General features: G+C 44.2%; 1 protein-coding gene across 2 annotated transcripts in view; it reads right to left on the bottom strand.

Annotated features, from left to right (window-relative positions):
• Positions 1 to 1,302, bottom strand: part of TFCP2L1 (transcription factor CP2 like 1) — a 68,603-nt gene extending 67,301 nt beyond the window's left edge. The window contains exons 1-2 of one of the 2 annotated variants that reach the window (XM_070389142.1): positions 1,172 to 1,301; positions 505 to 534 (exon numbers count right to left, since the gene is read on the bottom strand). In XM_070389142.1, coding sequence (XP_070245243.1) covers positions 505 to 534; positions 1,172 to 1,233 — 92 coding nt within the window. In that variant the 5' untranslated portion in view covers positions 1,234 to 1,301. Of the gene's footprint in view, positions 1 to 504; positions 535 to 1,171 lie in introns of both variants that reach the window. The other variant, XM_005889852.2, reaches the window with a different exon arrangement.
• Between the last annotated feature and the right edge of the window lie 21,442 nt (positions 1,303 to 22,744).

Below are 22,744 nucleotides of genomic sequence, written 5' to 3'. Positions count from 1 at the left end.
AAAACCCTAGGCTTATGCCATCTCCTACCTCTCTTGCCCATGAATAAAACACAGCAGACATATCTCTTATTCCCAACCATTCCTTTGCCTGCTGGAATTGGGCTGTCTTCAGAGAAGACTACTAGACAAATATCTATCAAAGTTAGGATTTCCACACCACCTGTACTGTTAAATCTGAGTTGGAACTTTTGGGGGTCAAAAATAAAATAAAGCAGGCAGGACAGCTCTCTCTGTGGGGTGGTCTGGCCCATGGTTCACTTTCTCTGAGCTCACATCAAATGCCCTTTGGGTTAAATTAGGCACATTTCATAAACTGTGACTAGGATGGAAATAAAGACAGGCTAAAGCTGGTTCAGGCGAGTTCAGAAAGTGAAATGACTGCCCATTAGTACCCAGCCAGCTGCACAACAGGGAAAAACAATCCTCCAGGAACTGAAGCTAACGGGGGTGCCACTTCCTTCAAGGGGACGGGAGAGAGAACTTTGCAAAACAGGCAGGACTTACTTTTCCCTCTGAAGAGCACTAGTCAAATCCCTGCAGAAGAAGAAAGATTTCCATCAAGGGCAATCAACGTGCGGGCCTCGGACCCACATACCAAGACCACCTAGTGGGAGAGGGCACCCGGTCCCTCCCGAGCCCCCGCCCGCCCCCGCTGCAGGTCCGCTAGGCGGAGCGCAGGGCCGCGCTAGCAGCTCGCTCGCTCCTCGGGCGAACCAAGGACACTGGAGAGGACGCGAGGCTCGGAGAGGGACCCGGGCGGACAGGGGCAAAGAGCAGGGGACTAGACTTCCCGGGACAGCTCCAGACCGACGGCAGGAACTTTCCTCTTCGACGCGAGCGGGGAGAGGAGAGACGCAGAGGTGGAAAGACCCCGGGGATATTACGACCCAGAGATGTGCGCTCCGTGCCCGCCCGGGGTCGTCGGGGAAGTAGCCCCGAGAGCACTAGGCTCTGCAAACCCGTCTCCCGCGCGGGCCCGCAACTCCGAGCGTCGGGTCTCGCCAGGGCCGGTCTGTCTGTCCCAGGCGGGAGTCTGGGCAGATCTCCCTCAGTCCCCAAAGGGCACAGAGTAAGGAGGCGGCGAGGGCGCTCAGGATCCCCGGCCGCTCCTTTCCCGGCCCACGGACGTCAGACGGCGCCCCGCCCGCGGACCCCGGCCCGAGCCCCTTACCGCAGGTAGCTGCCGGGATTGTGCTGGTTGTAGTGCTCGGGCTGCGTGTGCCAGAACAGCATGGCTGGGGCTCCGAGCCCGGCCCGACCCAGGCGCGCGGCGGACGGGACGCGAGGCGACCCAACCTCTAGGTCACCTGCCAGCAGCGCTCCTTACAGCGGTGGCCGCCCGCCCTGCGCATTTATGGACGGCTCGGGGGGCGGGGCCTCGTCCGGGCCCGCCCCCAGGCCGCGCGGCCGCCTCACCTGGTGACCCACACAAGCGCGCCCTTCCTGGGAGCGAGCGCGCCTCCAGGGCGGCGACCGCGAGCGTGCAGCGCGGCTGCGGGCGGGGATCTGGCCCGGCACTGCCCGTATCCCGCCCTCGAGGGTGGGGCCCAGGTAACCGTCCCCGCAGCCCTGGTGTCTTCCCTCTCCCAGAGCCTCACCGTGGGTGGGGTGAGGAGGCTGTGAGCTTGGATGTCTGAGACCCCGACCCCGACATGCTGTCCCCTTAGCTTGGTCTCGCTTTTTCACAACACTCTCAGAAATCGTGTTTTGTTTTAATCTACACTTGAGTATTGATCTCTTTCCCAGGATAGTATAATCTCCAAGAGGACAAGGTTTGGACTCTCTAGCTCACTCTGTTATCCCTACCTCCTGGAAAAGTGCTTGGGACATGGTGCTGCTGTACTGTGCATAGTCGCTCAGTCATGTCCCACTCTGCGACCCCATGGACTGTAGCCCGCCAGGCTCCTCTGTCCATTGGATTCTCCAGGCAAGAATACTGGAGTGGGTTGTTATGCTGTCCTCCAGGGGATCTTCCCAACCCAGGGATCGAACCCAGGTCTCCCCTGTTGCAGGGGGATTCTTTATCATATGAGCCACCAGGGAAGCCCGGGACATAGTGAGTGCTCCATAAATATTTGCTGAGTAAATACGAAAAAGGAATACCTCAAGTCAGTAAACAGAGAAAGCTTCTTGGAGGAGGTGACGTTGACCTGAGGCCTTCTAAATTCACAGGAGGCGCTTCTGTGAACATCAAATGATGTCCCTTGGAAACAGGGATCCAGAACTCCAGCTCCCCCAAGCGTGGAGGTGAGTCAGATCCTCCCTCAGTCTGCTCTCCAGCTCCCCTCCCTCCAACCAAGGTGACAGCTGGCAGGCAACCCCCTCTGGGAAGTTCTTAGTGACCACCACTTCCCCACTGCTCTCCTGTCACTCAGATCTCCCTTCAAGGATGAATTTGCTGCACCAGCCACAGGGAAAGCACAGCAGACAGTTCTCAGCACTCTGCCCCTGCCCCCAAGGACTCTGTTGTAGAGTCGCCTTGCCCAAGGTAGCTCCCCTGTTGGGGTGGCCCCAATGACCAGCCAGACAAAAGTATCAAAGTCTGGCCATCTCCGCTAATGGGCTGTTGTAGCCTCAGGATTCTGCATGGGGCAACTCAGAACTGTCAGGGGGCTTCCCTCACATACTCCTACTTCCTTTCCACCCCTTCAGTTCAGTTCAGTCACTCAGTCGTGTCCGATTCTTTGCGATCCCATGAATCGCAGCACGCCAGGCTTTCCTGTCCATCACCAACTCACAGAGTTCACTCAGACTCACGTCCATCGAGTCGGTGATGCCATCCAGCCATCTCATCCTCTGTCATCCCCTTCTCCTCCTGCCCCCAATCCCTCCCAGCATTAGAGTCTTTTCCAGTGAGACAACTCTTCGCATGAGGTGGCCAAAGTATTGGAGTTTCAGCCTCAGCATCAGTCCTTCCAATGAACACCCAGGACTGATCTCCTTTAGGATGAATCTCCTTGTAGTCCTAGGGACTCGCAAGAGTCTTCTCCAGCACCGTAGTTCAAAAGCATCAATTCTTCAGTGCTCAGCTTTCTTCACAGTCCAACTCACATCCACACATGAACACTGGAAAAACCATAGCCTTGATTAGACAGACCTTTGTTGGCAAAGTAATATCTCTGCTTTTCAATCTGCTATCTAGGTTAGTCACAACTTTTTTCCAAGGAGTAAGCATCTTTTAATTTCATGGCTGCAATCACCATCTGCAGTGATTTTGGAGCCCAGAAAAATTGAAGTCTGACACTGTTTCCACTGTTTCCCCATCTATTTCCCATGAAGTGATGGGACCAGATGCCATGATCTTCATTTTCTGAATGCTGAGCTTTAAGCCAACTTTTTCACTCTCCTCTTTCACTTTCATCAAGAGGCTTTTTAGTTCTTTTTCACTTTCTGCCATAAGGGTGGTGTCATCTGCATATCTGAGATTATTGATATTTCTCCCGGCAGTCTTGATTCCAGCTTGTGCTTCTTCCAGCCCAGCGTTTCTCATGATGTACTCTGCATATAAGTTAAATAAGCAGGGTGACAATATACAGCCTTGATGTACTCCTTTTCCTATTTGGAACCAGTCTGTTGTTCCATGTCCAGTTCTAACTGTTGCTTCCTGACCTGCATTCCACCCCTTACATAGTTGTTAATTTCAAGGAAACTTTCAAATAAGCATCCTGAACACTAAGCTCTGTCTGAGGTTCCAGGAGAAGCCCAGTATTGATACGGGAGGCACTGTGAGGCGGTATAGAAAGAGCTCTTTCCTGGGTTCCTTCACTGGGCAAATACCTCCAGAGTACCTGCCACGTGCCCCTGGGTGCTAGGTGCAAGTTTACATACTTTTTATTTTTTTAACGGGAGTATAGTTGATTTACAATGTTGTTAGTTTCAGGCATACAGCAAAGTGAGTCAGTTATACATACATATATCTATGTACCTACTCTTTTTTTAGATTCTTTTCCCATATAGGTCATTTTAGACTATTGAGTGGAGTTCCCTGTGCTATACAGTAGCACAGGTCCTTCTTAGTTATCTATTTTATATATAGTAGTGTGTATATGTCAATCCCAATCTCCCAATTTTTCCTGCCACCTGCTTACCCTCTGGTAACCATAAGGTTATTTTCTATACCTGTGAATCTATTTCTGTTTTGTAAGTTCATTTGTACCATTTTTTTAGATTCCACATATAAGCAATATCATATGACATTTGTCTTTCTCTGTCTGACTTACTTTACTCAGTATGACGATCTCTAGGTCCATCCGTGTTGCTGCAAATGGCATTATTTCACAAGCTTGCATTCTCACTGGAGAGGCAGGGGAGAGTGGTGGTAGTGAGCAGCAATCACAATGCAGTGTGATCAAGAACATAGTGGGAGGCTACACTCCTTGGGGTTGCAAAGAATCGAACAGGACTGGGTAATTAACACACACACAGGTGGGCCTTGCTCTCCACCAGGGCAGACTGACTCTCCCCCGGGTGGTCCAGAGCTCCTGAAGAGTGGGAGTGAATACCAGGGAGGATTTTGGAGCTCAGGGAAAGTCTCCCAGGTAAAGTGATGTCTCCTCATGGATGGGTTTGGGGAAGTTAGGCCCATCTGTGAAATCGGGGCTGGAGGAGAGTCTCCAGCTGAGCACATAGCCTGTGCAAAAGCCTGGAGAAAGATCTCCTGGAAGGAGATCACGATGGCTCAGACCTGACTTTCCCACCTGGCTTTGTCAGGATGCGTGGCCATGGGTGGGGTAAACAGACCCATGCTGCCTCTCACATCGAAATGGTCCTAGGACTTGCTTTGATCACAGAACATAGGTTTTCCAGGACCAGGCACCACTGGACTGACAGGGAATTCCCAGATTTTGATTCTCTTGAGAGTAGGATTGGCAGTGCCTTGAAGACTACATCAGAGCTGTGTTAAGTAGGATGCGCGGTCCTGCCTGTGGGTTGTCGGTGTTGCAGGGCTCCATTAGGCCCAGCCTGGACCCGGGGGCTCCAAGACTAGTGGGTAGAAGACAGATGTGCAGGTGATGGCCTATTGGTCCCTCTTTTCATTTTGTAAACATCCACAATTCACTAATGATGGACTATTGACTTTCACTGTGTGCCATGCCAGGCGCCATTCCCTGGAATCACTACGAACAAAACTAGTGGAGGTGATAGAATTCCAGTTGAGCTATTCCAAATCCTGAAAAATGATGCTGTGAAAGTGCTGCACTCAATATGCCAACAAATTTGGAAAACTCAGCAGTGGCCACAGCACTGGAAAAGGTCAGTTTTCATTCCAATCCCAAAGAAAGGCAATGCCAAAGAATGCTCAAACTACCGCACAATTGCACTCATCTCACACGCTAGTAAAGTAATGCTCAAAATTCTCCAAGCCAGGCTTCAGCAATATGTGAACCATGAACTTCCTGATGTTCAAGCTGGTTTTAGAAAAGGCAGAGGAACCAAAGATCAAAGTGCCAACATCCGCTGGATCATGGGAAAAGCAAGAGAGTCCCAGAAAAACATCTATTTCTGCTTTATTGACTATGCCAAAGCCTTTGACTGTGTGAATCACAATCAACTGTGGAAAATTCTGAAAGAGATGGGAATACCAGACCACCTGATCTGCCTCTTGAGAAATTTGTATGCAGGTCAGGAAGCAATAGTTAGAACTGGACATGGAACAACAGACTGATTCCAAATAGGAAAAGGAGTACGTCAAGGCTGTATATTGTCACCCTGCTTATTTAACTTATATGCAGAGTACATCATGAGAAACGCTGGACTGGAAGAAACACAAGCTGGAATCAAGATTGCCGGGAGAAATATCAATAACCTCAGATATGTAGATGACACCACCCTAATGGCAGAAAATGAAGAGGAACTCAAAAGCCTCTTGATGAAAGTGAAAGTGGAGAGTGAAAAAGTTGGCTTAAAGCTCAACATTCAGAAAACGAAGATCATGGCATCTGGTCCCACCGCTTCAGGGGAAATAGATGGGGAAACAGTGGAAACAGTGTCAGACTTTATTTTTCTGGGCTCCAAAATCACTACAGATGGTGATTGCAGCCATGAAATTAAAAGACGCTTACTCCTTGGAAGGAAAGTTATGACCAACCTAGATAGCATATTCAAAAGCAGAGACATTACTTTGCCAACAAAGGTTTGTCTACTCAAGGCTATAGTTTCTCCTGTGGTCATGTATGGATGTGAGAGTTGGACTGTGAAGAAGGCTGAGTGCCGAAGAATTGATGCTTTTGAACTGTGGTGTTGGAGAAGACTCTTGAGAGTCCCTTGGACTGCAAGGAGATCCAACCAGTCCATTCTGAAGGAGATCATCCCTGGGATTTCTTTGGAAGGAATGATGCTGAAGCTAAAACTCCAGTACTTTGGCCACCTCATGCGAAGAGTTGACTCATTGGAAAAGACTCTGATGCTGGGAGGGATTGTGGGTAGGAGGAGAAGGGGACGACAGAGGATGAGATGGCTGGATGGCATCACCGACTCGATGGACCTGAGTCTCAGTGAACTCTGGGAGTTGGTGATGGACAGGGAGGCCTGGCATGCTGCAGTTCACGGGGTCGCAAAGAGTCGGACACGACTGAGCGATGGATCTGATCTGATCTGAGGCTTATCACCCCATCTCACAGATGAGGAAACTGAGGCTCAGGAAGCTGAATGCCACAGCTGGGTTTCGAGGTCAGAACTGAGAGTTCTTGCTCTTTGGATACCATCAGTTTCTGTCTCGAGGGCTTGTGTTTCTTTCTTCACAGGAGGCTAGGCAAGCATGCTGTGACCAGAGGTGTGTCTGCTCCCAAGCAGCTGCCCAGGGCCCCATGGAGCTCATGGGCAGCGATGTTCTCCTGGGGTGATCCTCTCCCATGGGCCCTGTTATGCCCACAGGCTTGGGAACAGCGGATTGCAAATACAGAGGGGGCAGTGCCCTTCAGGTGGAGGCTGGCCCACCCTCACTGCTGTGCACACTGCCCAGGCAGGGGAATGGGATAGGCCCAGAGCTGGCAGGAGGGAGCCCTCCTGCAGCTGGTCTCTGGCATGCCCGGTCCTTGAACCCTGACTCCCGCTGAGGGGCAGAGCCCCAGGCAGGGAACAGGGAGGAAGTTCCCATCTGCTGAGCACTGACTCTTCGCAGGCATTAATTTCATGAACACGCTGTCTCCACTACAACCCTTGCAAGGTTCACTGTGATTACTCCAAGAGGGGAAATCGAGACTCCAAACGTTGGCACAACCTGCCCAAGGCAAGGTGGCTGAGATCCCAGATTTGAACCCAAGCCTCCTGACTCTGGACCTCTGGACTCAGCGCCCTATTCTGGTTCTGGCCTTCAGCCCCTGGCTGAAGTCAGGGCATGGGTGGGGCAGCTGTGCCCAGGGTTGTGGCCCAACATACCCAGTGTGCGCCCAACAGCTGGGGGAGGCTGGGGTCTCTGAGGCCCTCGGGAGCTGACAGCCTTTGTGAGGAGGCAGCAATCTTCCATGAATCTGTGCCCCTACCAGGCTCTGGACTCATCTAGGCAGGGGCCACATCCTCCTTGGGAATGTGTCCCCTGCACGTGGCTTGGGGTCATTACACAAAGGCTACTTAGCAGCTGCTTATCTGAGTTGACTGATGTGAACTGACATGAAACTGGGAGGGACTTCCCTGATGGTCCAGTGGTTAAGTCCCCATGCTCCCACTCCTGGGGCCCCAGTTCCATCCTTGATCTGGGAATTAAGATCCTGCAAGTTGCACAGCACACACAAAAAACAAACATAGGAGACACATCCAACAGGACAATCACCAGTACAGTTGATTGTTCAATTAACTAATCTTCTAAGAATAACATAAAATTGTGCACAGCATTCCAAAGGGTCAGCCCCCTCCCCTCTGCCCCAACCTCCTCATCAGTGTGACTCCCGGGGGCTCTTCCCCAGCTGTGGTGCCCACGGGCACACGTGTCTGCAGAAGGCACAGTAGGGGTGCCAGAACTGTCCAGGAATCTTAGAACTGGGTAACCCAGGTGGGTTTCCTGGGGGAGGAGAGGAGGGCTAATTTGAGCTGGGTCTCAAGGGAGGTAGAATTTCTTTAAGTGAAAAAAACAGCAGAGGGTTCTCAGGCATAAGGAAGAGCACCTGCAAAGGTGCAGAGCAAGGAGTGTGGTTCTCTAGGGGGACAATAAAGCAAGAGCCATAGGCTAGCCCCTGGTGTAGGAAGGGGCCAGGTGACCTCTGAATTCTGGGGAGAAGAGTGGCTGTGTTGCCTTCAGTAAGTCACTTAACCTCTCTGCTACAGAGTTACAATGAATGTTTACTGAAGCCTGTTCTTTGAATCAGCAGCTTTCGAAGTGGGGGTTACAGTGGGAAGGAGTGGGTAGAGGGGTGAGTTAGGCTGAGTCCTCTGTGAATCCTATTGGAGCTGGGAGGCTGAAATGTATACTCACACTGATCAGTCATGAAGACACAGGTTGCTGCTAGGGAGGGGAGGGGACTTGGGGAAAGTGATTCAGAGGGTGGCCAGTCCCGGAGAGGGATCCTGTCAGTGCCTCAGCCTGGGAGAGGACACCTTGGCTGGACACGACTGCACCCGCCATGCTCTTAGAGCTGAGACTTCATTTATAGAATGAACATGCCGCTTGCCTCTTGGAACCATTGGTAGGACTCAGGGAAACAAGCATGCAGAGCCTCATCTTCCAGCTTCCTAAACACAGTCAGCCATTCAGTTGCAGATCACCAATCTGAGTGTTCACTACTTCTTGAATGTTTCAAAGTGTGCAGTGGGTCCAAAACTCCATGTCCTTGGAATTAGGTATCTGCAGGGATCCTGAAACAAAGCCTCTGGAGATACTGAGAAATGACTGCATTGAGTTAAATACACTTTATTATCAAAATTAATTTCACCTGTTCATTTTTACTTTTTAAAAATGTGACTACTATTATAAATTTTAAATTTAAATATGTGGCTTGCATTATATTCCTATTGGACAGACTGGTCCAGAGTAGTGGCTCTCAACCCGAGATGACTTAACCCCTCCCCGCAGTGGACACATAGCAATTTCTAGAGACATTTTTGGTCGTCACAACTCAGGGGCTATGGTCGTGTCTAGTGAGTAGAGGCCAGGGATGCTGGTGAACATCTTACAATGCACAGGACTGGCCCCCACAACAAAGAATTATCTGATACAAAATGTCAGTTGGGCTCAGGTTGCGAAACTCTGTTCTAGAGATAATTAGTGCCTTACATTCTACAGTGTCAAGAACCTAGCCTTTTTATGCCTTGTTTCTCTGCCACGTGTACCTTGCATTTGCAAGGTCACAACATAGTCTAAAATGGCTGCTGGAGCTCCAGCCATTTTGACAGCACTCCTGCCAACCAGAAAGAAGGTACAGAAAAGGGAACTCTTGCTTTCTTCAAGGCAGATGTTCACACCTCTTCTTCTTACTTAACAATGATTGGAACCTAATCATCTGGCCTCACCTTGCTGTGTGGGAAACTGGGAAATATAGGTCTTAAGGTATGGCCCAGGCCCAGCTAAAACTCAGGGGTTTCTTACCAAGGAAGATGGGAGAATGGATTTCAGGGGGAGATTGGTATCTGTCTTACCCTGACAGGGGCACTAGGCAAGAAATATTATTCCCATTTTACAGATGAAGAAACAGAGGCACATGGGTGAGGGACTTGCCAAGACACAGTGTAGAGGGCAACCTGCAGCATGAGCTGAGGTCTCCTGACTTCCCATGTCTCTTCATCACACTCTGCTTCCCTTTTGTCCTTGGAATCCCACCAGCCAGTTACACATGTTGTTGTCTCCTTCACCATGGAACCAGATCCTCTATCAAGACCTTCACTGGCTCTCAAATATGCTCCTTCACATTCCTGTAAAGTCTGGAGTTACTAGCAGCATGTCTACCTTCCTGAGACCCGCCAAGATGGAAATGGCAGGCTTTTTTTTTTTTTTTTTTTAAGTGAAAATGCACGCAGCCCCTGTTCCAGAATGACTTTTTCCCCTATCTCAATATGGTGTGTAGATGCTGCGGGATGCTGTCCAGCCATTCCCTTGAGGTCTGAACACCTGTCCTGCTCTTACCCACCCCTGGGAATGCTGGCTACTGACATACAGCTGGGCACCTCTCTGGAACTTTCCGTCCACTGTCATGTCCCCTTTCTTGGGACAGCCTACACCCAAGGTCTGGTCAATGTAACATATAAAGGCCCGGGTCCTGTGCCCCAGCCAGGCTCTCCTAGGCTCAAAGCTGCCATGGGATTGGCTGAAGCCTTCCTTGCATCTGCCTTGCAGTTCAACCCTCCCCTCCCTGCACTTCATTTACACATACACTGACATCCATGCTAACAGCATTCCCCATAAAACTTCCTGCACCTGGTCTCCACCTCAGAGTCTGCTCCTGGGACGGCCTGTCCAAGGATGGCAGGTGGGAAATGCACAGGGAAGAGGGGAAGATGGCAAAACCCTCAGCTCTACCATTCACCAGGGGCTTCTCTGAGTCTCACTGTCCTCATCCCATCCCTGTCATCCATTAGCATATTCATTCATTCTATTCATTTAATGAGTATTTGTTGAGTTCTACTATGGGTTGGGCAACCACACAGAGCTGAAGGTTTGATACAGGGAGATAAGTGGGCAAGCAAACATACAGTCCCATGGTGGAGTGTGGAATTGTGAGAAAGCAAAGACGCAGTGGGTGTGGAAGGACTCCATAACCTGCCAAGCCCTAGGAAGAGCAGGATTCTTCACCCTGGGGCTGCTCCCTAGCTTTCTGCTTCCACCTGCAGGAGCCTGGGGTTCCCAGGAAGCCATGCTTCCCTTCCAGAGCTTGGGTACACATAGGAGGCATTTCTGGTCCATTGGCCAGAACACACACTCTGCCCCGTGTGGCCTGAGGAGTCCCGAGAATTGACCCAGTGGAACCAGGCACACCGCCCACAGGTCCAGGGCCCCATGTTCACTAGCACGTGCCCCGCTCCTCCTGGGCTTCCCTGGTGGTCAGGAGTGAGGAACAGTTCCTCACTGTTCTGTTCACCAACACAGACTTTGCCCTGGTTGCCTAGAGTCTTTTGACCCCTTCCCCATGCTCAACAGAATATTTCACTGAATCTAAGACGTCATCACTGTAAGGTATTCCATTATTTTATGAACCAAGAAGAGAAAACACTGGGAATTAAACTTGATACAATGTTTTCTTATCACTTAGAATTTGTATTTGGTTCTTCTTGAAATATCTTTTCTTTAGTGAGGTGTCTCTCTCTCTTGTGCACACATAAAAATGGAGAACATAAGCAAGGGAGGTCATTTAACTTATTTCTGGATGTTCTCTATGTTTTCAGGTACGGCTCTTCTGGGTCCTCTTTTAATGAAGAGCTGTTTCTTGTAGGTTCTGCATCCTGCGTTCAGGGGTGGAGCGTTGATGGTGCAGCATTTGGGAGCACTGTTTGTCCCTTTTTAAAAAAAATTATTTGGAAGTATAGTTGATTTACAATGTTGTGTTAAGTTCTGGTGTACACAAAGTGATTAATTTATATACATTCTTTTTTCATATCCTTTTCCATTATGGTTTATTGCAGGATATTGAATATAGTTCCCTGTACTCTACAGTATATAATAGTTTTCATCTGCTAATCCCAAACTCCCAATCCATCCCTCCCCATCCCCCGTCCCCCTTGACCACCACAAGTCTATTCTCTATGTCTATGAGTCTGTTTCTGTTTTGTAAATAAGTTCATTTACGTCATTTTTTTAGATTCCACATACAAGTGATATCATGATACTTGTTTTTGTCTGACTTAATTCACTTAATTCTCTAGGTCCGTCCATTCTGCTGCACATGGTATTATTTCATTTCTTTTGATGACTGAGTAGTGTTCCATTGTGTATGTGTACCTTATCTTCTTTATCCATTCATCTGTCTGTGGGCATTTATGTTGTTTCTGTGTCTTGGCTATTGTGAATAGTCCTGCAGTGAACACTGGGATGCATGTATCTTTTTAAATTAGTTTTTTCTGAACATCAGGAGTGGGATTGCAAGATCATATGGCATCATCTGCACCTTTTTGATAAAGATACTTTCACAACATTATACTATAAGGAAGTACTAATGTATGTACAATGTGAACTCATCACAAAACTGCCAAATGGCCAAGAGCTATCACCAACAGTTAGAAACATCCTAATGAAAATGTGAAGAAAAAAAAAAAAAAAAACCCACATGTCTTAAAATCAATGTTATATGCTGGTTTATCTCAACTGTGAATCCCATTCTTAAGGTCAAACTTTTAAACTACATTTCCCAGCTCCCCTTGCAGATCTATGACCTAGTTTCCACCAATAAGATGCACTCATCAAGGCTCTGATCTAGAAGTGATATGAAGGAATGGCTAGATAGAGGTCATCCATTTTGCTGGCGTGGGTGGCAGAAAGTGTTTCTGAGATTAATCAAACTGGTGAAGCAGGACTGTTTTTGGGAGCATTGCCTAGACTTGCTTCTTCAGTCCGTCTAACAATTCTGCAGGAACAACATTTTGTTCTGCCCCCAACTATTTAGAATTACCCATCTAAGATCTCTTCTTTCCTTCTTCTTTGTTAAGACAAAGAAGAAACAGAGGCTCTGGTCTTGTTGGGGCCTAGCAATCAGTGCCCAGGTGAAAACCTACATTTCCCAGGATGTTATTTGTGGTTAATAGAGAGATAACCACATGACTAAATTCTGACCAATGAGATGTGAGTAGAAGTTGGTAGGTGGAACTTTTGGGGAAATTCCTTAAAAGGTGAACTGACTTCAGTGTGTTCCACAAAGTCATGATCCTAAGATAGGGTAGTTTTGGGTCAGCTCCCTGAAACTAAAGTTTCATCTTATTAATGGTTATTGTAATCATAGATCATATATTTAAGAGAAGTATCTTCAAAAACAAAATTACACTCTGAAATACATATTTGAAATTATGATAAAGCTATAAAGATATAAACCATATCTTTCTCCATGATCTGTTGATTACCCCTTGACCATGGAGAATGATTTGGTTCTGCACACACATTTGTATTTAGTGTCTGGACCCCAGTCAGCTGCAGAAGAAATCGCTGGGTACAAATTGGCAAAGTGCTTCTGTACATAATATTAATGCAGGGAATATTTGACAAGCTAGACTCTGAGTTTATTGCCTTGCCTTTTTGCTGGTATATTTTGAATTCCCTGACCCCTGATTTAGGCTTTATTTTGTATTTGCAAGATTTGTTTTTGAATAATTATGAATATCCTTAATTAGGGGGAGTGATGGATGTGTGAATTATCTTGATCTTGGTACATTCCATAGTGTATTTGTGCCAAATCATCACATGATACACTTTAAATATATAAAATTATATTTCTCAATTATTCCTCAATAATTTCAAAGTTGGGGGAAATTAATGTATGTCTTATGGAAAACTCATATTTACAACTCAACAAATACTATTTTTCCATCTTGTTTGCATTGCATCCCTTTTCATACCCTCAGAAGTTTATTTTAATTCCGGTGGTCCTATTTCTTAGTGTTGGACTTAGAAATAAGTCCTGCTGATGAAGCTTTAAGTTGTTATTATAAGTTTCTTTACAGATTAAGTGTTCCTTCTTTTAACATTTGTATCAGTGTGTCACTACTCACTCCACATAGTAGCATTCTTCAACATTATATTCTGTTGAACCTAGTAGAGAAATCGGAATATCCTCTTTCTCACCTAAAAAAAAAAGTGCTTAAACATTTTATATGGCAAAGAAACCTGGGGGAGAGCTGGATCAATTGATCGATATCCTTTTACCCTTGCCTTTTCCTGCTCCCGGCTGTCTTGAAGGCAGTTGTGAAGGCTGGAGCTCAGGCAGCCATCTTATGAAGGGTAAACACCCATTCTAACATTGAGCAGAAGTACAAAAGGAATTGTAACCCTTGAAGACATCATAAAGATATTATTTCAGCCCTGAATTGCCCACCAGATCTTAATTCATATTAATTGGTCCTTATTTGGTACTCGGGGCTGCAATTACAAATCTAGAAATTTTAAATTGGCTGGATGGAGAGGGTTGGGTTTGAGGCTATAAAAGTAAAGATGTGACAGGCTAGAAGGTTGTTGCCTTTAGACATGTGGTACTGAAACATTTGTCGAGTTGCCACCTGTGGTCTTTTAGAAGCTGGATTCTGTGCCCGTCAAGTCTGTAGGTTAGTGCACATAGCGGAAAGGGGGCATTGGCATGTGTTGACTCAGCTTATTCTGGCTGCTTTGAGTCAAGTCCAATAAGAAAAGGAAAACCCAGATGAGAGCCAACCAGTGACAAAGGGAGAAAATACCACTCTACCTACAGTCTGAATTCTAAGCTGTTTGAGGGCACTGGTTTGAAGTTTCACAGAGTTCAAGAATTCTGCTGCTCCCACCATGCTGGGCAATGAATGTAAAGAAACAGTCTTTGCTAGAGATTTTTTAAAAATGGCCTTTCATCCTTTTCACTCTAGTGAGACTTTTCTGCCAGATGAAGGGGGCAAACTCACCAGAAAGATTGGATTAAGGATGTGATTAAGAGTGTTGCCCTTCCTATTGTGTCAAATGGCATCAAGGCAGGCACAGAGGGGGATGGGCCAAGGTGGATGGGCAAAAAGGGTGGGCCAAGGGGGTTTTGGGTAGACAGAGCATAGAGGTCTGCAGTTACAGGGCTCAATGTTTGCAGACTAAAAAAAAGTCATCACAGTATAATTGTCATGGTATTAGTGTCCAGAATATATTAAGAATTTCCATAAATTAGTGAGAACAAGATAAAGCATTCAGTTGAATAAGGGCCAAAATAATTGAAGAGAAATTGCCTAGAATAGAAAACACAGATGGCCCATAAGCATATAAAACATTGTTCAACCTAACTAGTAGTCAGGAAAATACAAATTTAGGCCATGAGATAAAATTTCACAGCCTGGCAAAAATTTTAAGGTACAAAATACCAAGTGTTGGTCACTTGTACAACAGTGTTGAGGATGGTGTAAATTGGCAAGCCACTGTAGAAAATGTTAAATGTGCACATCCCAAGCCCTAGCAATTTTACCCCTGAGTATACTCCCTGGAGAAAGTCTTGAACTTGTGCATCAGGAGTCAGAGTAGAAGTGTTCATTTTTTAAAAAAGTAGCAATGGATTTGCCTAGTGGTCCAGTGGTTAAGAATCCACCTGCCAATGCAGAGGACCCAGGTTCAATCCCTGGTCCAGAAAGATTCCACATGCCTTGGGACAGCTAAGCCCACAAACCACAACTACTGAGCCCATGAACTCTAGAGCGTTTGCTCCACACCAAGAGAAGCCACCACAACATGAAGCTGGCGTGCCACAACTAGAGAAAGCTGGCGTGCCACAACTAGAGAAAGCCCACACATAGTAACGAAGAGCCAGCACAGTCAAAAATAAGTAAATACATTTTTTTTAATAAAGAACAAAAAATACTATGAGCAATAGCCATCTTTTGACTGTAGAATAGATAATTTTTGGTTAAGTAAATTTAACACAGAAACACATACAGCAGTGAAAATGAAATTAAAAAACAGTCACATACATCAACATGGTTAAATCTCAGAAACATAATGTTAAAAGGAAAAACTCAAGTTGCAAAATAATTGTTTTCTACTTGTAAAAAGTATAAAAACAGGCAAACTAAATAATACATTGTAAGGAGATACATAACTATGTAGAAAAATTAACATTGTAAGTGCCAGTGGAGGGGAAATGGGTGGTGGTTTTAGTTTTTAAATGTCAATATATTGTATATGCACTCTTTTATGTATGATACACATATAAAAACAAAGCAAAAATGTTACAATAAAAGAACAAAACAAAAAGTTGTGGGGAGGCAAATTATTGGGCTATGATTACTCACACAGATTTGACCAAGACAACTCTAAGGTAACACTTGGAGTCTACAAAATCCCACTTTCAATAATGACTAGAGCAACTAGACAGAAAGTAAACAAGGAAATAAAGGACTTGAACATTATTTTAGGTGAATGGGACCTAATAGATTTACATAGAACATCCATGCAACACAATACACAATACACAATTTTCTCAGGTGTACACAAAATATTCTCCAAGATGGACAATTTGTTAAGCCACAAAGCAAGTCTTAATAAATTTAAAAAGTTGAAATCATAAAAGCATTATTTTTTTATAATAATGGAATGAAACTGTAAAGCAACAGAAGGAAAGCCACAAAATTCATAAATATGTGAAATTAAACAACCCATTCTTTAACAACTAATAGGTGAAAAAAAATCAAAAAGAAAATTAGAAAGTATCTTGAGACAAAAATGAAAACATAACATATCAAAACTTACAGGATGCAGCAAAGCAGTGTTAAGAGAGATTCTGTTGCTTACATTTTAAAAAAGAAAGATCTCAACACAACAACTTAACTTTACACCTCAAGGAACCAGAAACAGAACAAAATAAATCTAAAGCAGAAAGTAGTCAGAAGGAAGGAAATACTAAAGATTAGAGAAGAGATAAAATAGAGAATAGGAAAACAATCAAGAGAGTCAATGAAACCAAGAGTTTCATTCTTCAAAAGGATCAACAAATTTGACAAAACTTTAACTAGACTGACAAGAAAAAAAGAGAAAAGAGTCAAGTAACTAAAATCAGAAATGAAAGAGGAGACATTACTACCAATTTTACAGAAATAAAAAGGTTTACAAGAGAGTACAATGAACAATTGTATACCCTGCCCCTGAATGAATGGACAAATATGAAATGGACAAATCCCTAGAAACATGCAACCAACAAGAATGAATCATGAAGAAACAGAAAATCTGAACAGACCTATAACTTATAAGGAGATCGAATCAAACATCAAACACCTCCCAACAAAGAAAAGCGTAAGACCAGATGATGTCACTGGTGAACACCACCAAACATTCAGAAAAGAACTAACATCAGTCCTTCTTATATTCTTTCAAAAAACTAAAGAAGGAGAAATTCCTAACTCATTCTGTGAAGCCAGCATTACCATGACACCAAAGCCAGGCAAAGACATCATAAGAAAAAAACAGACCAATATCCTGTATGAATATTGAGGTAAAAATCCTCAACAAAATACTGGCAAACCAAATTCAACAGCTTATTAAAGGAAATGTTCACCATGACCACACGAGATTTATTCCTGGAATGCAAGGATGGTTCAACATATGAAAATTAATCACTGGTATACTCCCCATTAACAGAATGAAGGACAAAAATTGCACAGTTATCTCATTTGACACAGAATTGCACTTGATAAAATTCAAACACTCTCTAATGACCAAAATACTCAGCAAACTAAGAATAGAAGGAAACTACCTCAACATATGGAAAATTCACAGCTAACTTCATACTCAATGCTAAAAGGTTGAAAGCTTTTCCTCTAAGATGTGGAACAAGTGAAGAATGATTACTTTCACTACTTCTGTTCCACATTGTACTAAAAGTCCTAGCCACAGCAGTTAGGCATCAAAATGAAGTAAAAGGCATCAAAATTGGAAATGAATAAGTAAAAGTATATTCAGAAACTCAGTGATAAAATCTATGGCTACCCTCTCATCAAGAAGCCAAAGACAATGGAGTGTCATCTTTAAAGTGCTGAAAAAAATCCAGAATGTTTTATTCAGTAAAAATATTATTAAACAGTGATGGGGGAAAAAAAGAGATTTTCACATAAACAAAAATTGAGATAATTCATTACTAGCAGATGTGCACTACAAGATATGCAAACACCATCTTCCTACTGAAAAGGAGTAATATCAGATAGAATTATTCAGAAAGAAAAGAAGAGCACAAGAAATCAAAAAGAAATATGTGGATAAATATAGTAGAATATTGTCCATCTTAAAGTCTTTTAAATGCATTTGATTGCCTAAAGCAAAAATCGTAATATTGTTTCTGTGGGATTTATAACACAGGTAGATGTATCACACGTGACAACTAGAATATAAAGCATGGGCAAAGTACAGGAAGACTTCATTTTACTGCTCTTCACTTTATTGTGCTTCTCTGATACTGAGATTTTTAATGAATTTGAGATAATTCATTACTAGCAGATGTGCACTACAAGATATGCAAACACCATCTTCCTACTGAAAAGGAGTAATATCAGATAGAATTATTCAGGAAGAAAAGAAGAGCACAAGAAATCAAAAAGAAATATGTGGATAAATATAGTAGAATATTGTCCATCTTAAAGTCTTTAAAATGCATTTGATTGCCTAAAGCAAAAATCGTAATATTGTTTCTGTGGGATTTATAACACAGGTAGATGTATCACACGTGACAACTAGAATATAAAGCATGGGCAAAGTACAGGCAGACTTCATTTTACTGCTCTTCACTTTATTGTGCTTCTCTGATACTGAGATTTTTAATAAAATGAAGGCTTGTGGCAACCCTGCATCAAGCAAGTCTATCAGTGCCATTTATCCAAGTGCATTTGCTCACTTCATGTCTCTGTGTCACATGTTGATAATTCTCACAATAGTTTAAACTTTTTCATTATTATTATATTTGTTACCACGATCTCTGACCAGTGATCTTTGATGCTACTATTGCAAAATACTATGATTCACTGAAGCCATAATAATGTATTTTTAAATTAAGATGTATACATTAATTAAGGTGTGTACAGTATAGTGTAAATATAACTTTTATATGTACCAGGAAACCAAAAAATGTCTGTGACTCACTTTATTGCAATATTCACTTTATTGCAATGGTCTGAAACCAAACCTGCAATATATTCAAAATATGCCCATAAATGTTTCTATACAGTTTCAAGGTTCCTGAATTTTACATGAAGCAGTATATTATTGACATTTGTTTCTGTGTAATTCCATTGTGGTCAGAGGATATACCATGCATGATTTCAGTTCTGTTTTAAGGCTCAGCTTCTAGTTTATCATAGTGTAAACCTCTTGTTTTCCCCCTTAAATCAGGAATTAAATAAGGATGTCCACTCTCACAGCCTTCCTCAGTGATCAATGCAAAGAAATAGAGGAAAACAATAGAATGGGAAAGACTAGAGATCTCTTCAAGAAAATCAGAGATACCAAGAAAACATTTCATGCAAAAATGGGCACAATAAAGGACAGAAATGAAAAATAAATAAATAAATAAAGGACAGAAATGGTATGGACTTAAAAGAAGCAGAAGATATTAAGAAGAGGTGGCAAGAATACACAGAAGAACTATACAAAAAAGATCTTCACGACCCAGATAATCATGATGGTGTGATCATTCTCACCTAGAGCCAGACATCCTGGAATGCGAAGTCAAGTGGGTCTTAGGAAGCATCACTAAGAACAAAGCTAGTGGAGGTGATGGAATTCCAGTTGAGCTATTTCAAATCCTAGAGGATGATGCTGTGAAAGTGCTGCACTCAATATGCCAGAAAATTTAGAAAACTCAGCAGTGGCCACAGGACTGGAAAAGGTCAGTTTTCATTCCAATCCCAAAGAAAGGCAATGCCAAAGAATGTTCAAACTACTGCACAATTACACTCATCTCACACTCTGGTAAAGTAATGCTCAAAATTCTCCAAGAAAGGCTTCAACAGTACATAAACCGTGAACTTCCAGATGTTCAAGCTGGATTTAGAAAAGGCAGAGGAACCAGAGATCAAATTGCCAACATCTGTTGGATCATCAAAAAAGCAAGAGAGTTCCAGAAAAAAACATCTATTTCTGCTTTATTGACTATGCCAAAGCCTTTGACTGTGGATCAAAACAAACTGTGGAGAATTCTTCAAGAGATGGGAATACCAGATCACCTGACCTGCCTCCTGAGAAATCTGTATGCAGATCAGGAAGCAACAGTTTGAACTGGACATGGAACAACAGACTGTTTCCAAATCGGGAAAGGAGTACGTCAAGGCTGTATACTGTCACCCTGCTTATTTAACTTATATGCAGAGTACATCATGAGAAACACTGGGCTGAATGAAGCACAAGCTGGAGTCAAGATTGCCAGGAGAAATATTAATAAACTCAGATATGCAGGTGACACCACTCTTATGGCAGAAAGCAAAGAAGAAGTAAAGAGCCTCTTGATGAAGGTGAAAGAGGAAAGTGAAAATGTTGGCTTAAAACTCAGCACTCAGAAAACTAAGATCATAGCATCCAATCCCATCACTTCATGGCAAATAGATGGGGAAACAATGGAAACAGTGACAGACTTTATTTTGAGGGGCTTCAAAATCACTGCAGATGGTGACTGCAGCCATGAAATTAAGACGATTGCCCCTTGGAAGAAAAGTTATGACCAACCTAGACAGCATATTCAAAAGCAGAGATATTACTTTGCCAACCTAGGTCCACCTCGTCAAAGCTATGGTTTTTCCAGTAGTCATGTATGGATGTGAGAGTTGGAGTACAAAGAAAGCTGAGCACCGAAGAATTGATGCTTTTCAACTGTGGTATTGGAGAAGACTCTTGAGAGTCCCTTGGACTGCAAGGAGATCCAACCGGTCCATCCTAAAGGAAATCAGTCCTGAATATCCATTGGAAGGACTGATACTGAAGCTGAAACTCCAATACTTTGGCCACCTGATGTGAAGAACTGACTCATTTGAAAAGACCCTGATGCTGGGAAAGATTGAAGGTGGGAGGAGAAGGGGATGACAGAGGATGAGATGGTTGGATGGCATCACTGACTCAATGGACATGAGTTTGAGTAAACTCTGTGAGTTGGTGATGGACAAGGAGGCCTGGGGTGCTGCAGTCCATGGGGTTGCAATGAATCGGATACGACTAAGTGACTGATCTGAAATAAACTCTCCATTCTCACTACTTGTGTTAAATATTGTATTGCACTAGCCAGTGCAATAAGGCAAGTAAAAGACATAAAAGGCATGTAGATCAGAAGGAATCAAAACTATCTCTTTTCTAAAACAAACTGATTACTTTTCACATAGAAAATTCTTACCTAGATCTCTGCAATGACAAAAATTTAAAAGTTAATATAGCAAGATCACAATATAAGTCAGTGTGTGAAGAGTTGAAATTAAATTACATTGCAAGTATACCATTAAAATGTATACAATACTTAAAATTTAACCAAAGATGTGCAAGACCTGGATCAGTGGAGAGACATCAGTGTCATGGAAAGGCTCGATATTGTTAAAATGCCAGTTCTTTCCAAATTTGTCTATAGATCCAACGTAGTCTCAGTCATAATCTCACTAGGCTTTTTATTTTCTAGAAATTGACAAACAGATTCTAAAATCTATATGAAAATGCCAAGGATATCTTGAAAAAGAGGAACAAAGTGAATGGACTTCACACTGTGTGACCTCAAATTCACCATATGGTTTAGTAACCAGGTCAGTGAGGTACAGCATTAAGGATCAGATATCACTGAGTCCAGACACAGACCCACATTCACTTGATTTACAATAAGAAGTAGCCTCTACTTTGAGCAACTATTCCATTAGGAAACAGATTTTGCTCTGGTTAAGAGTGAATACCTATGGGGGACCAAATGACCATGACCATGAACCTGGGCTGCCCAACACGAGACAGAGGTTGTCTGATCACCTCACCATCAAATTGATGAGATTAGACTCATGCAAATCCTGGAGACACATGGAAGGTACACCAGTAGGTGGCCCACCCATCCACCTACACTTCCTCCCTCAACCCACCCTGTGGCCAGTTGAGGGAAGCACTGAAGCCCTGTTCAGATGGCTCTGAACAATATGCAGCAGCCAACTGAAGATGAATCACCATGGAGCAACTCAGTGGTGTGTTGAAGGATGGTGGAAATGGGAAATCCTCCCAAAGCCAAAACTTCAAGCAGTACATCATCACATGATCCTCTAGACGATATGAAGTAAGGATCACTCCTGATTTGTGGGTGGTAGCTGAGGTCAGTGGTCAGGAAGTTGAAAGTAGCTAGATTGAAAGACTCATAACAAGCTTAGAGAAAGAACAGGCCAATCATGTGACAATATTTGTGTCTTGTGTGAATGCTTCCCATGAGGATACCTGTTGCAGAGCAGGTTTTTTATTGTCCATCTCTTTTTGCAACCAGTACATACTCATTGACAAAGTGGAACAGTGATAGCAGGGATGGAGGTTGTATGTTGGCACAACAGCATGGAATTGATCACTCTAAAGCCGTTTGGGGACTTCTCTGGAGGTCCAGTGGCTAAGACTCCATACTTCCAATGCAGGGGGCCCAGGTTCAACCCCTGGTCAGGGAACTAGATCCGACATGCCACAACTTAAGATCCCTCATGCTGCAGCTAAGTCCCAGTGCAGCAAACTAAGTATTTTTTTAAAAAGTAAAATTGATTTGACTACCATCACTATGAAGTGCCCTCACTATGGTGCCATACCATGGGAGAATAGTTGGCCGCCTGGTGGAGGTTTATTGTGTTGGATGTCCTCTGTCACAGAGGTGGCAGTGATTTTTCCTTATTGGGATAGACAGTTCTGTGAAGGGGTTTCCCTTCCTTATCTGTTTTGTTTCTGCTGGCAATATCATCTGTGGACTTACTGGTGCCCTAAATCACTCAACACTGCTGCCGGTCAAGAAGCGCACTTAGGCGCGGCCTAGAGGAGCTATCCCACATCCGAGGTCAGGGGCAGAAGCCGGGAGGACCCCATGAGTGAAGGGCGGCAGCCAAGAGGAGTTACCCCACGTCCGAGGTCAGGGGCAGCGGCCGAGAGTGCCAGGCTGCGACGGCGCAGGAACGGCTGAGAAGAGCTACCCCGCGGCAGAGGCTAGGGGCGGCAGCTGGG

Source organism: Bos mutus, chromosome 2 (genome assembly GCF_027580195.1).
Source record: "Bos mutus isolate GX-2022 chromosome 2, NWIPB_WYAK_1.1, whole genome shotgun sequence".
Classification (NCBI taxonomy): domain Eukaryota; kingdom Metazoa; phylum Chordata; class Mammalia; order Artiodactyla; family Bovidae; genus Bos; species Bos mutus.
The sequence above is the reverse complement of the archived record's forward strand: the minus strand, read 5'-3'. Positions and strand labels throughout refer to the sequence as shown.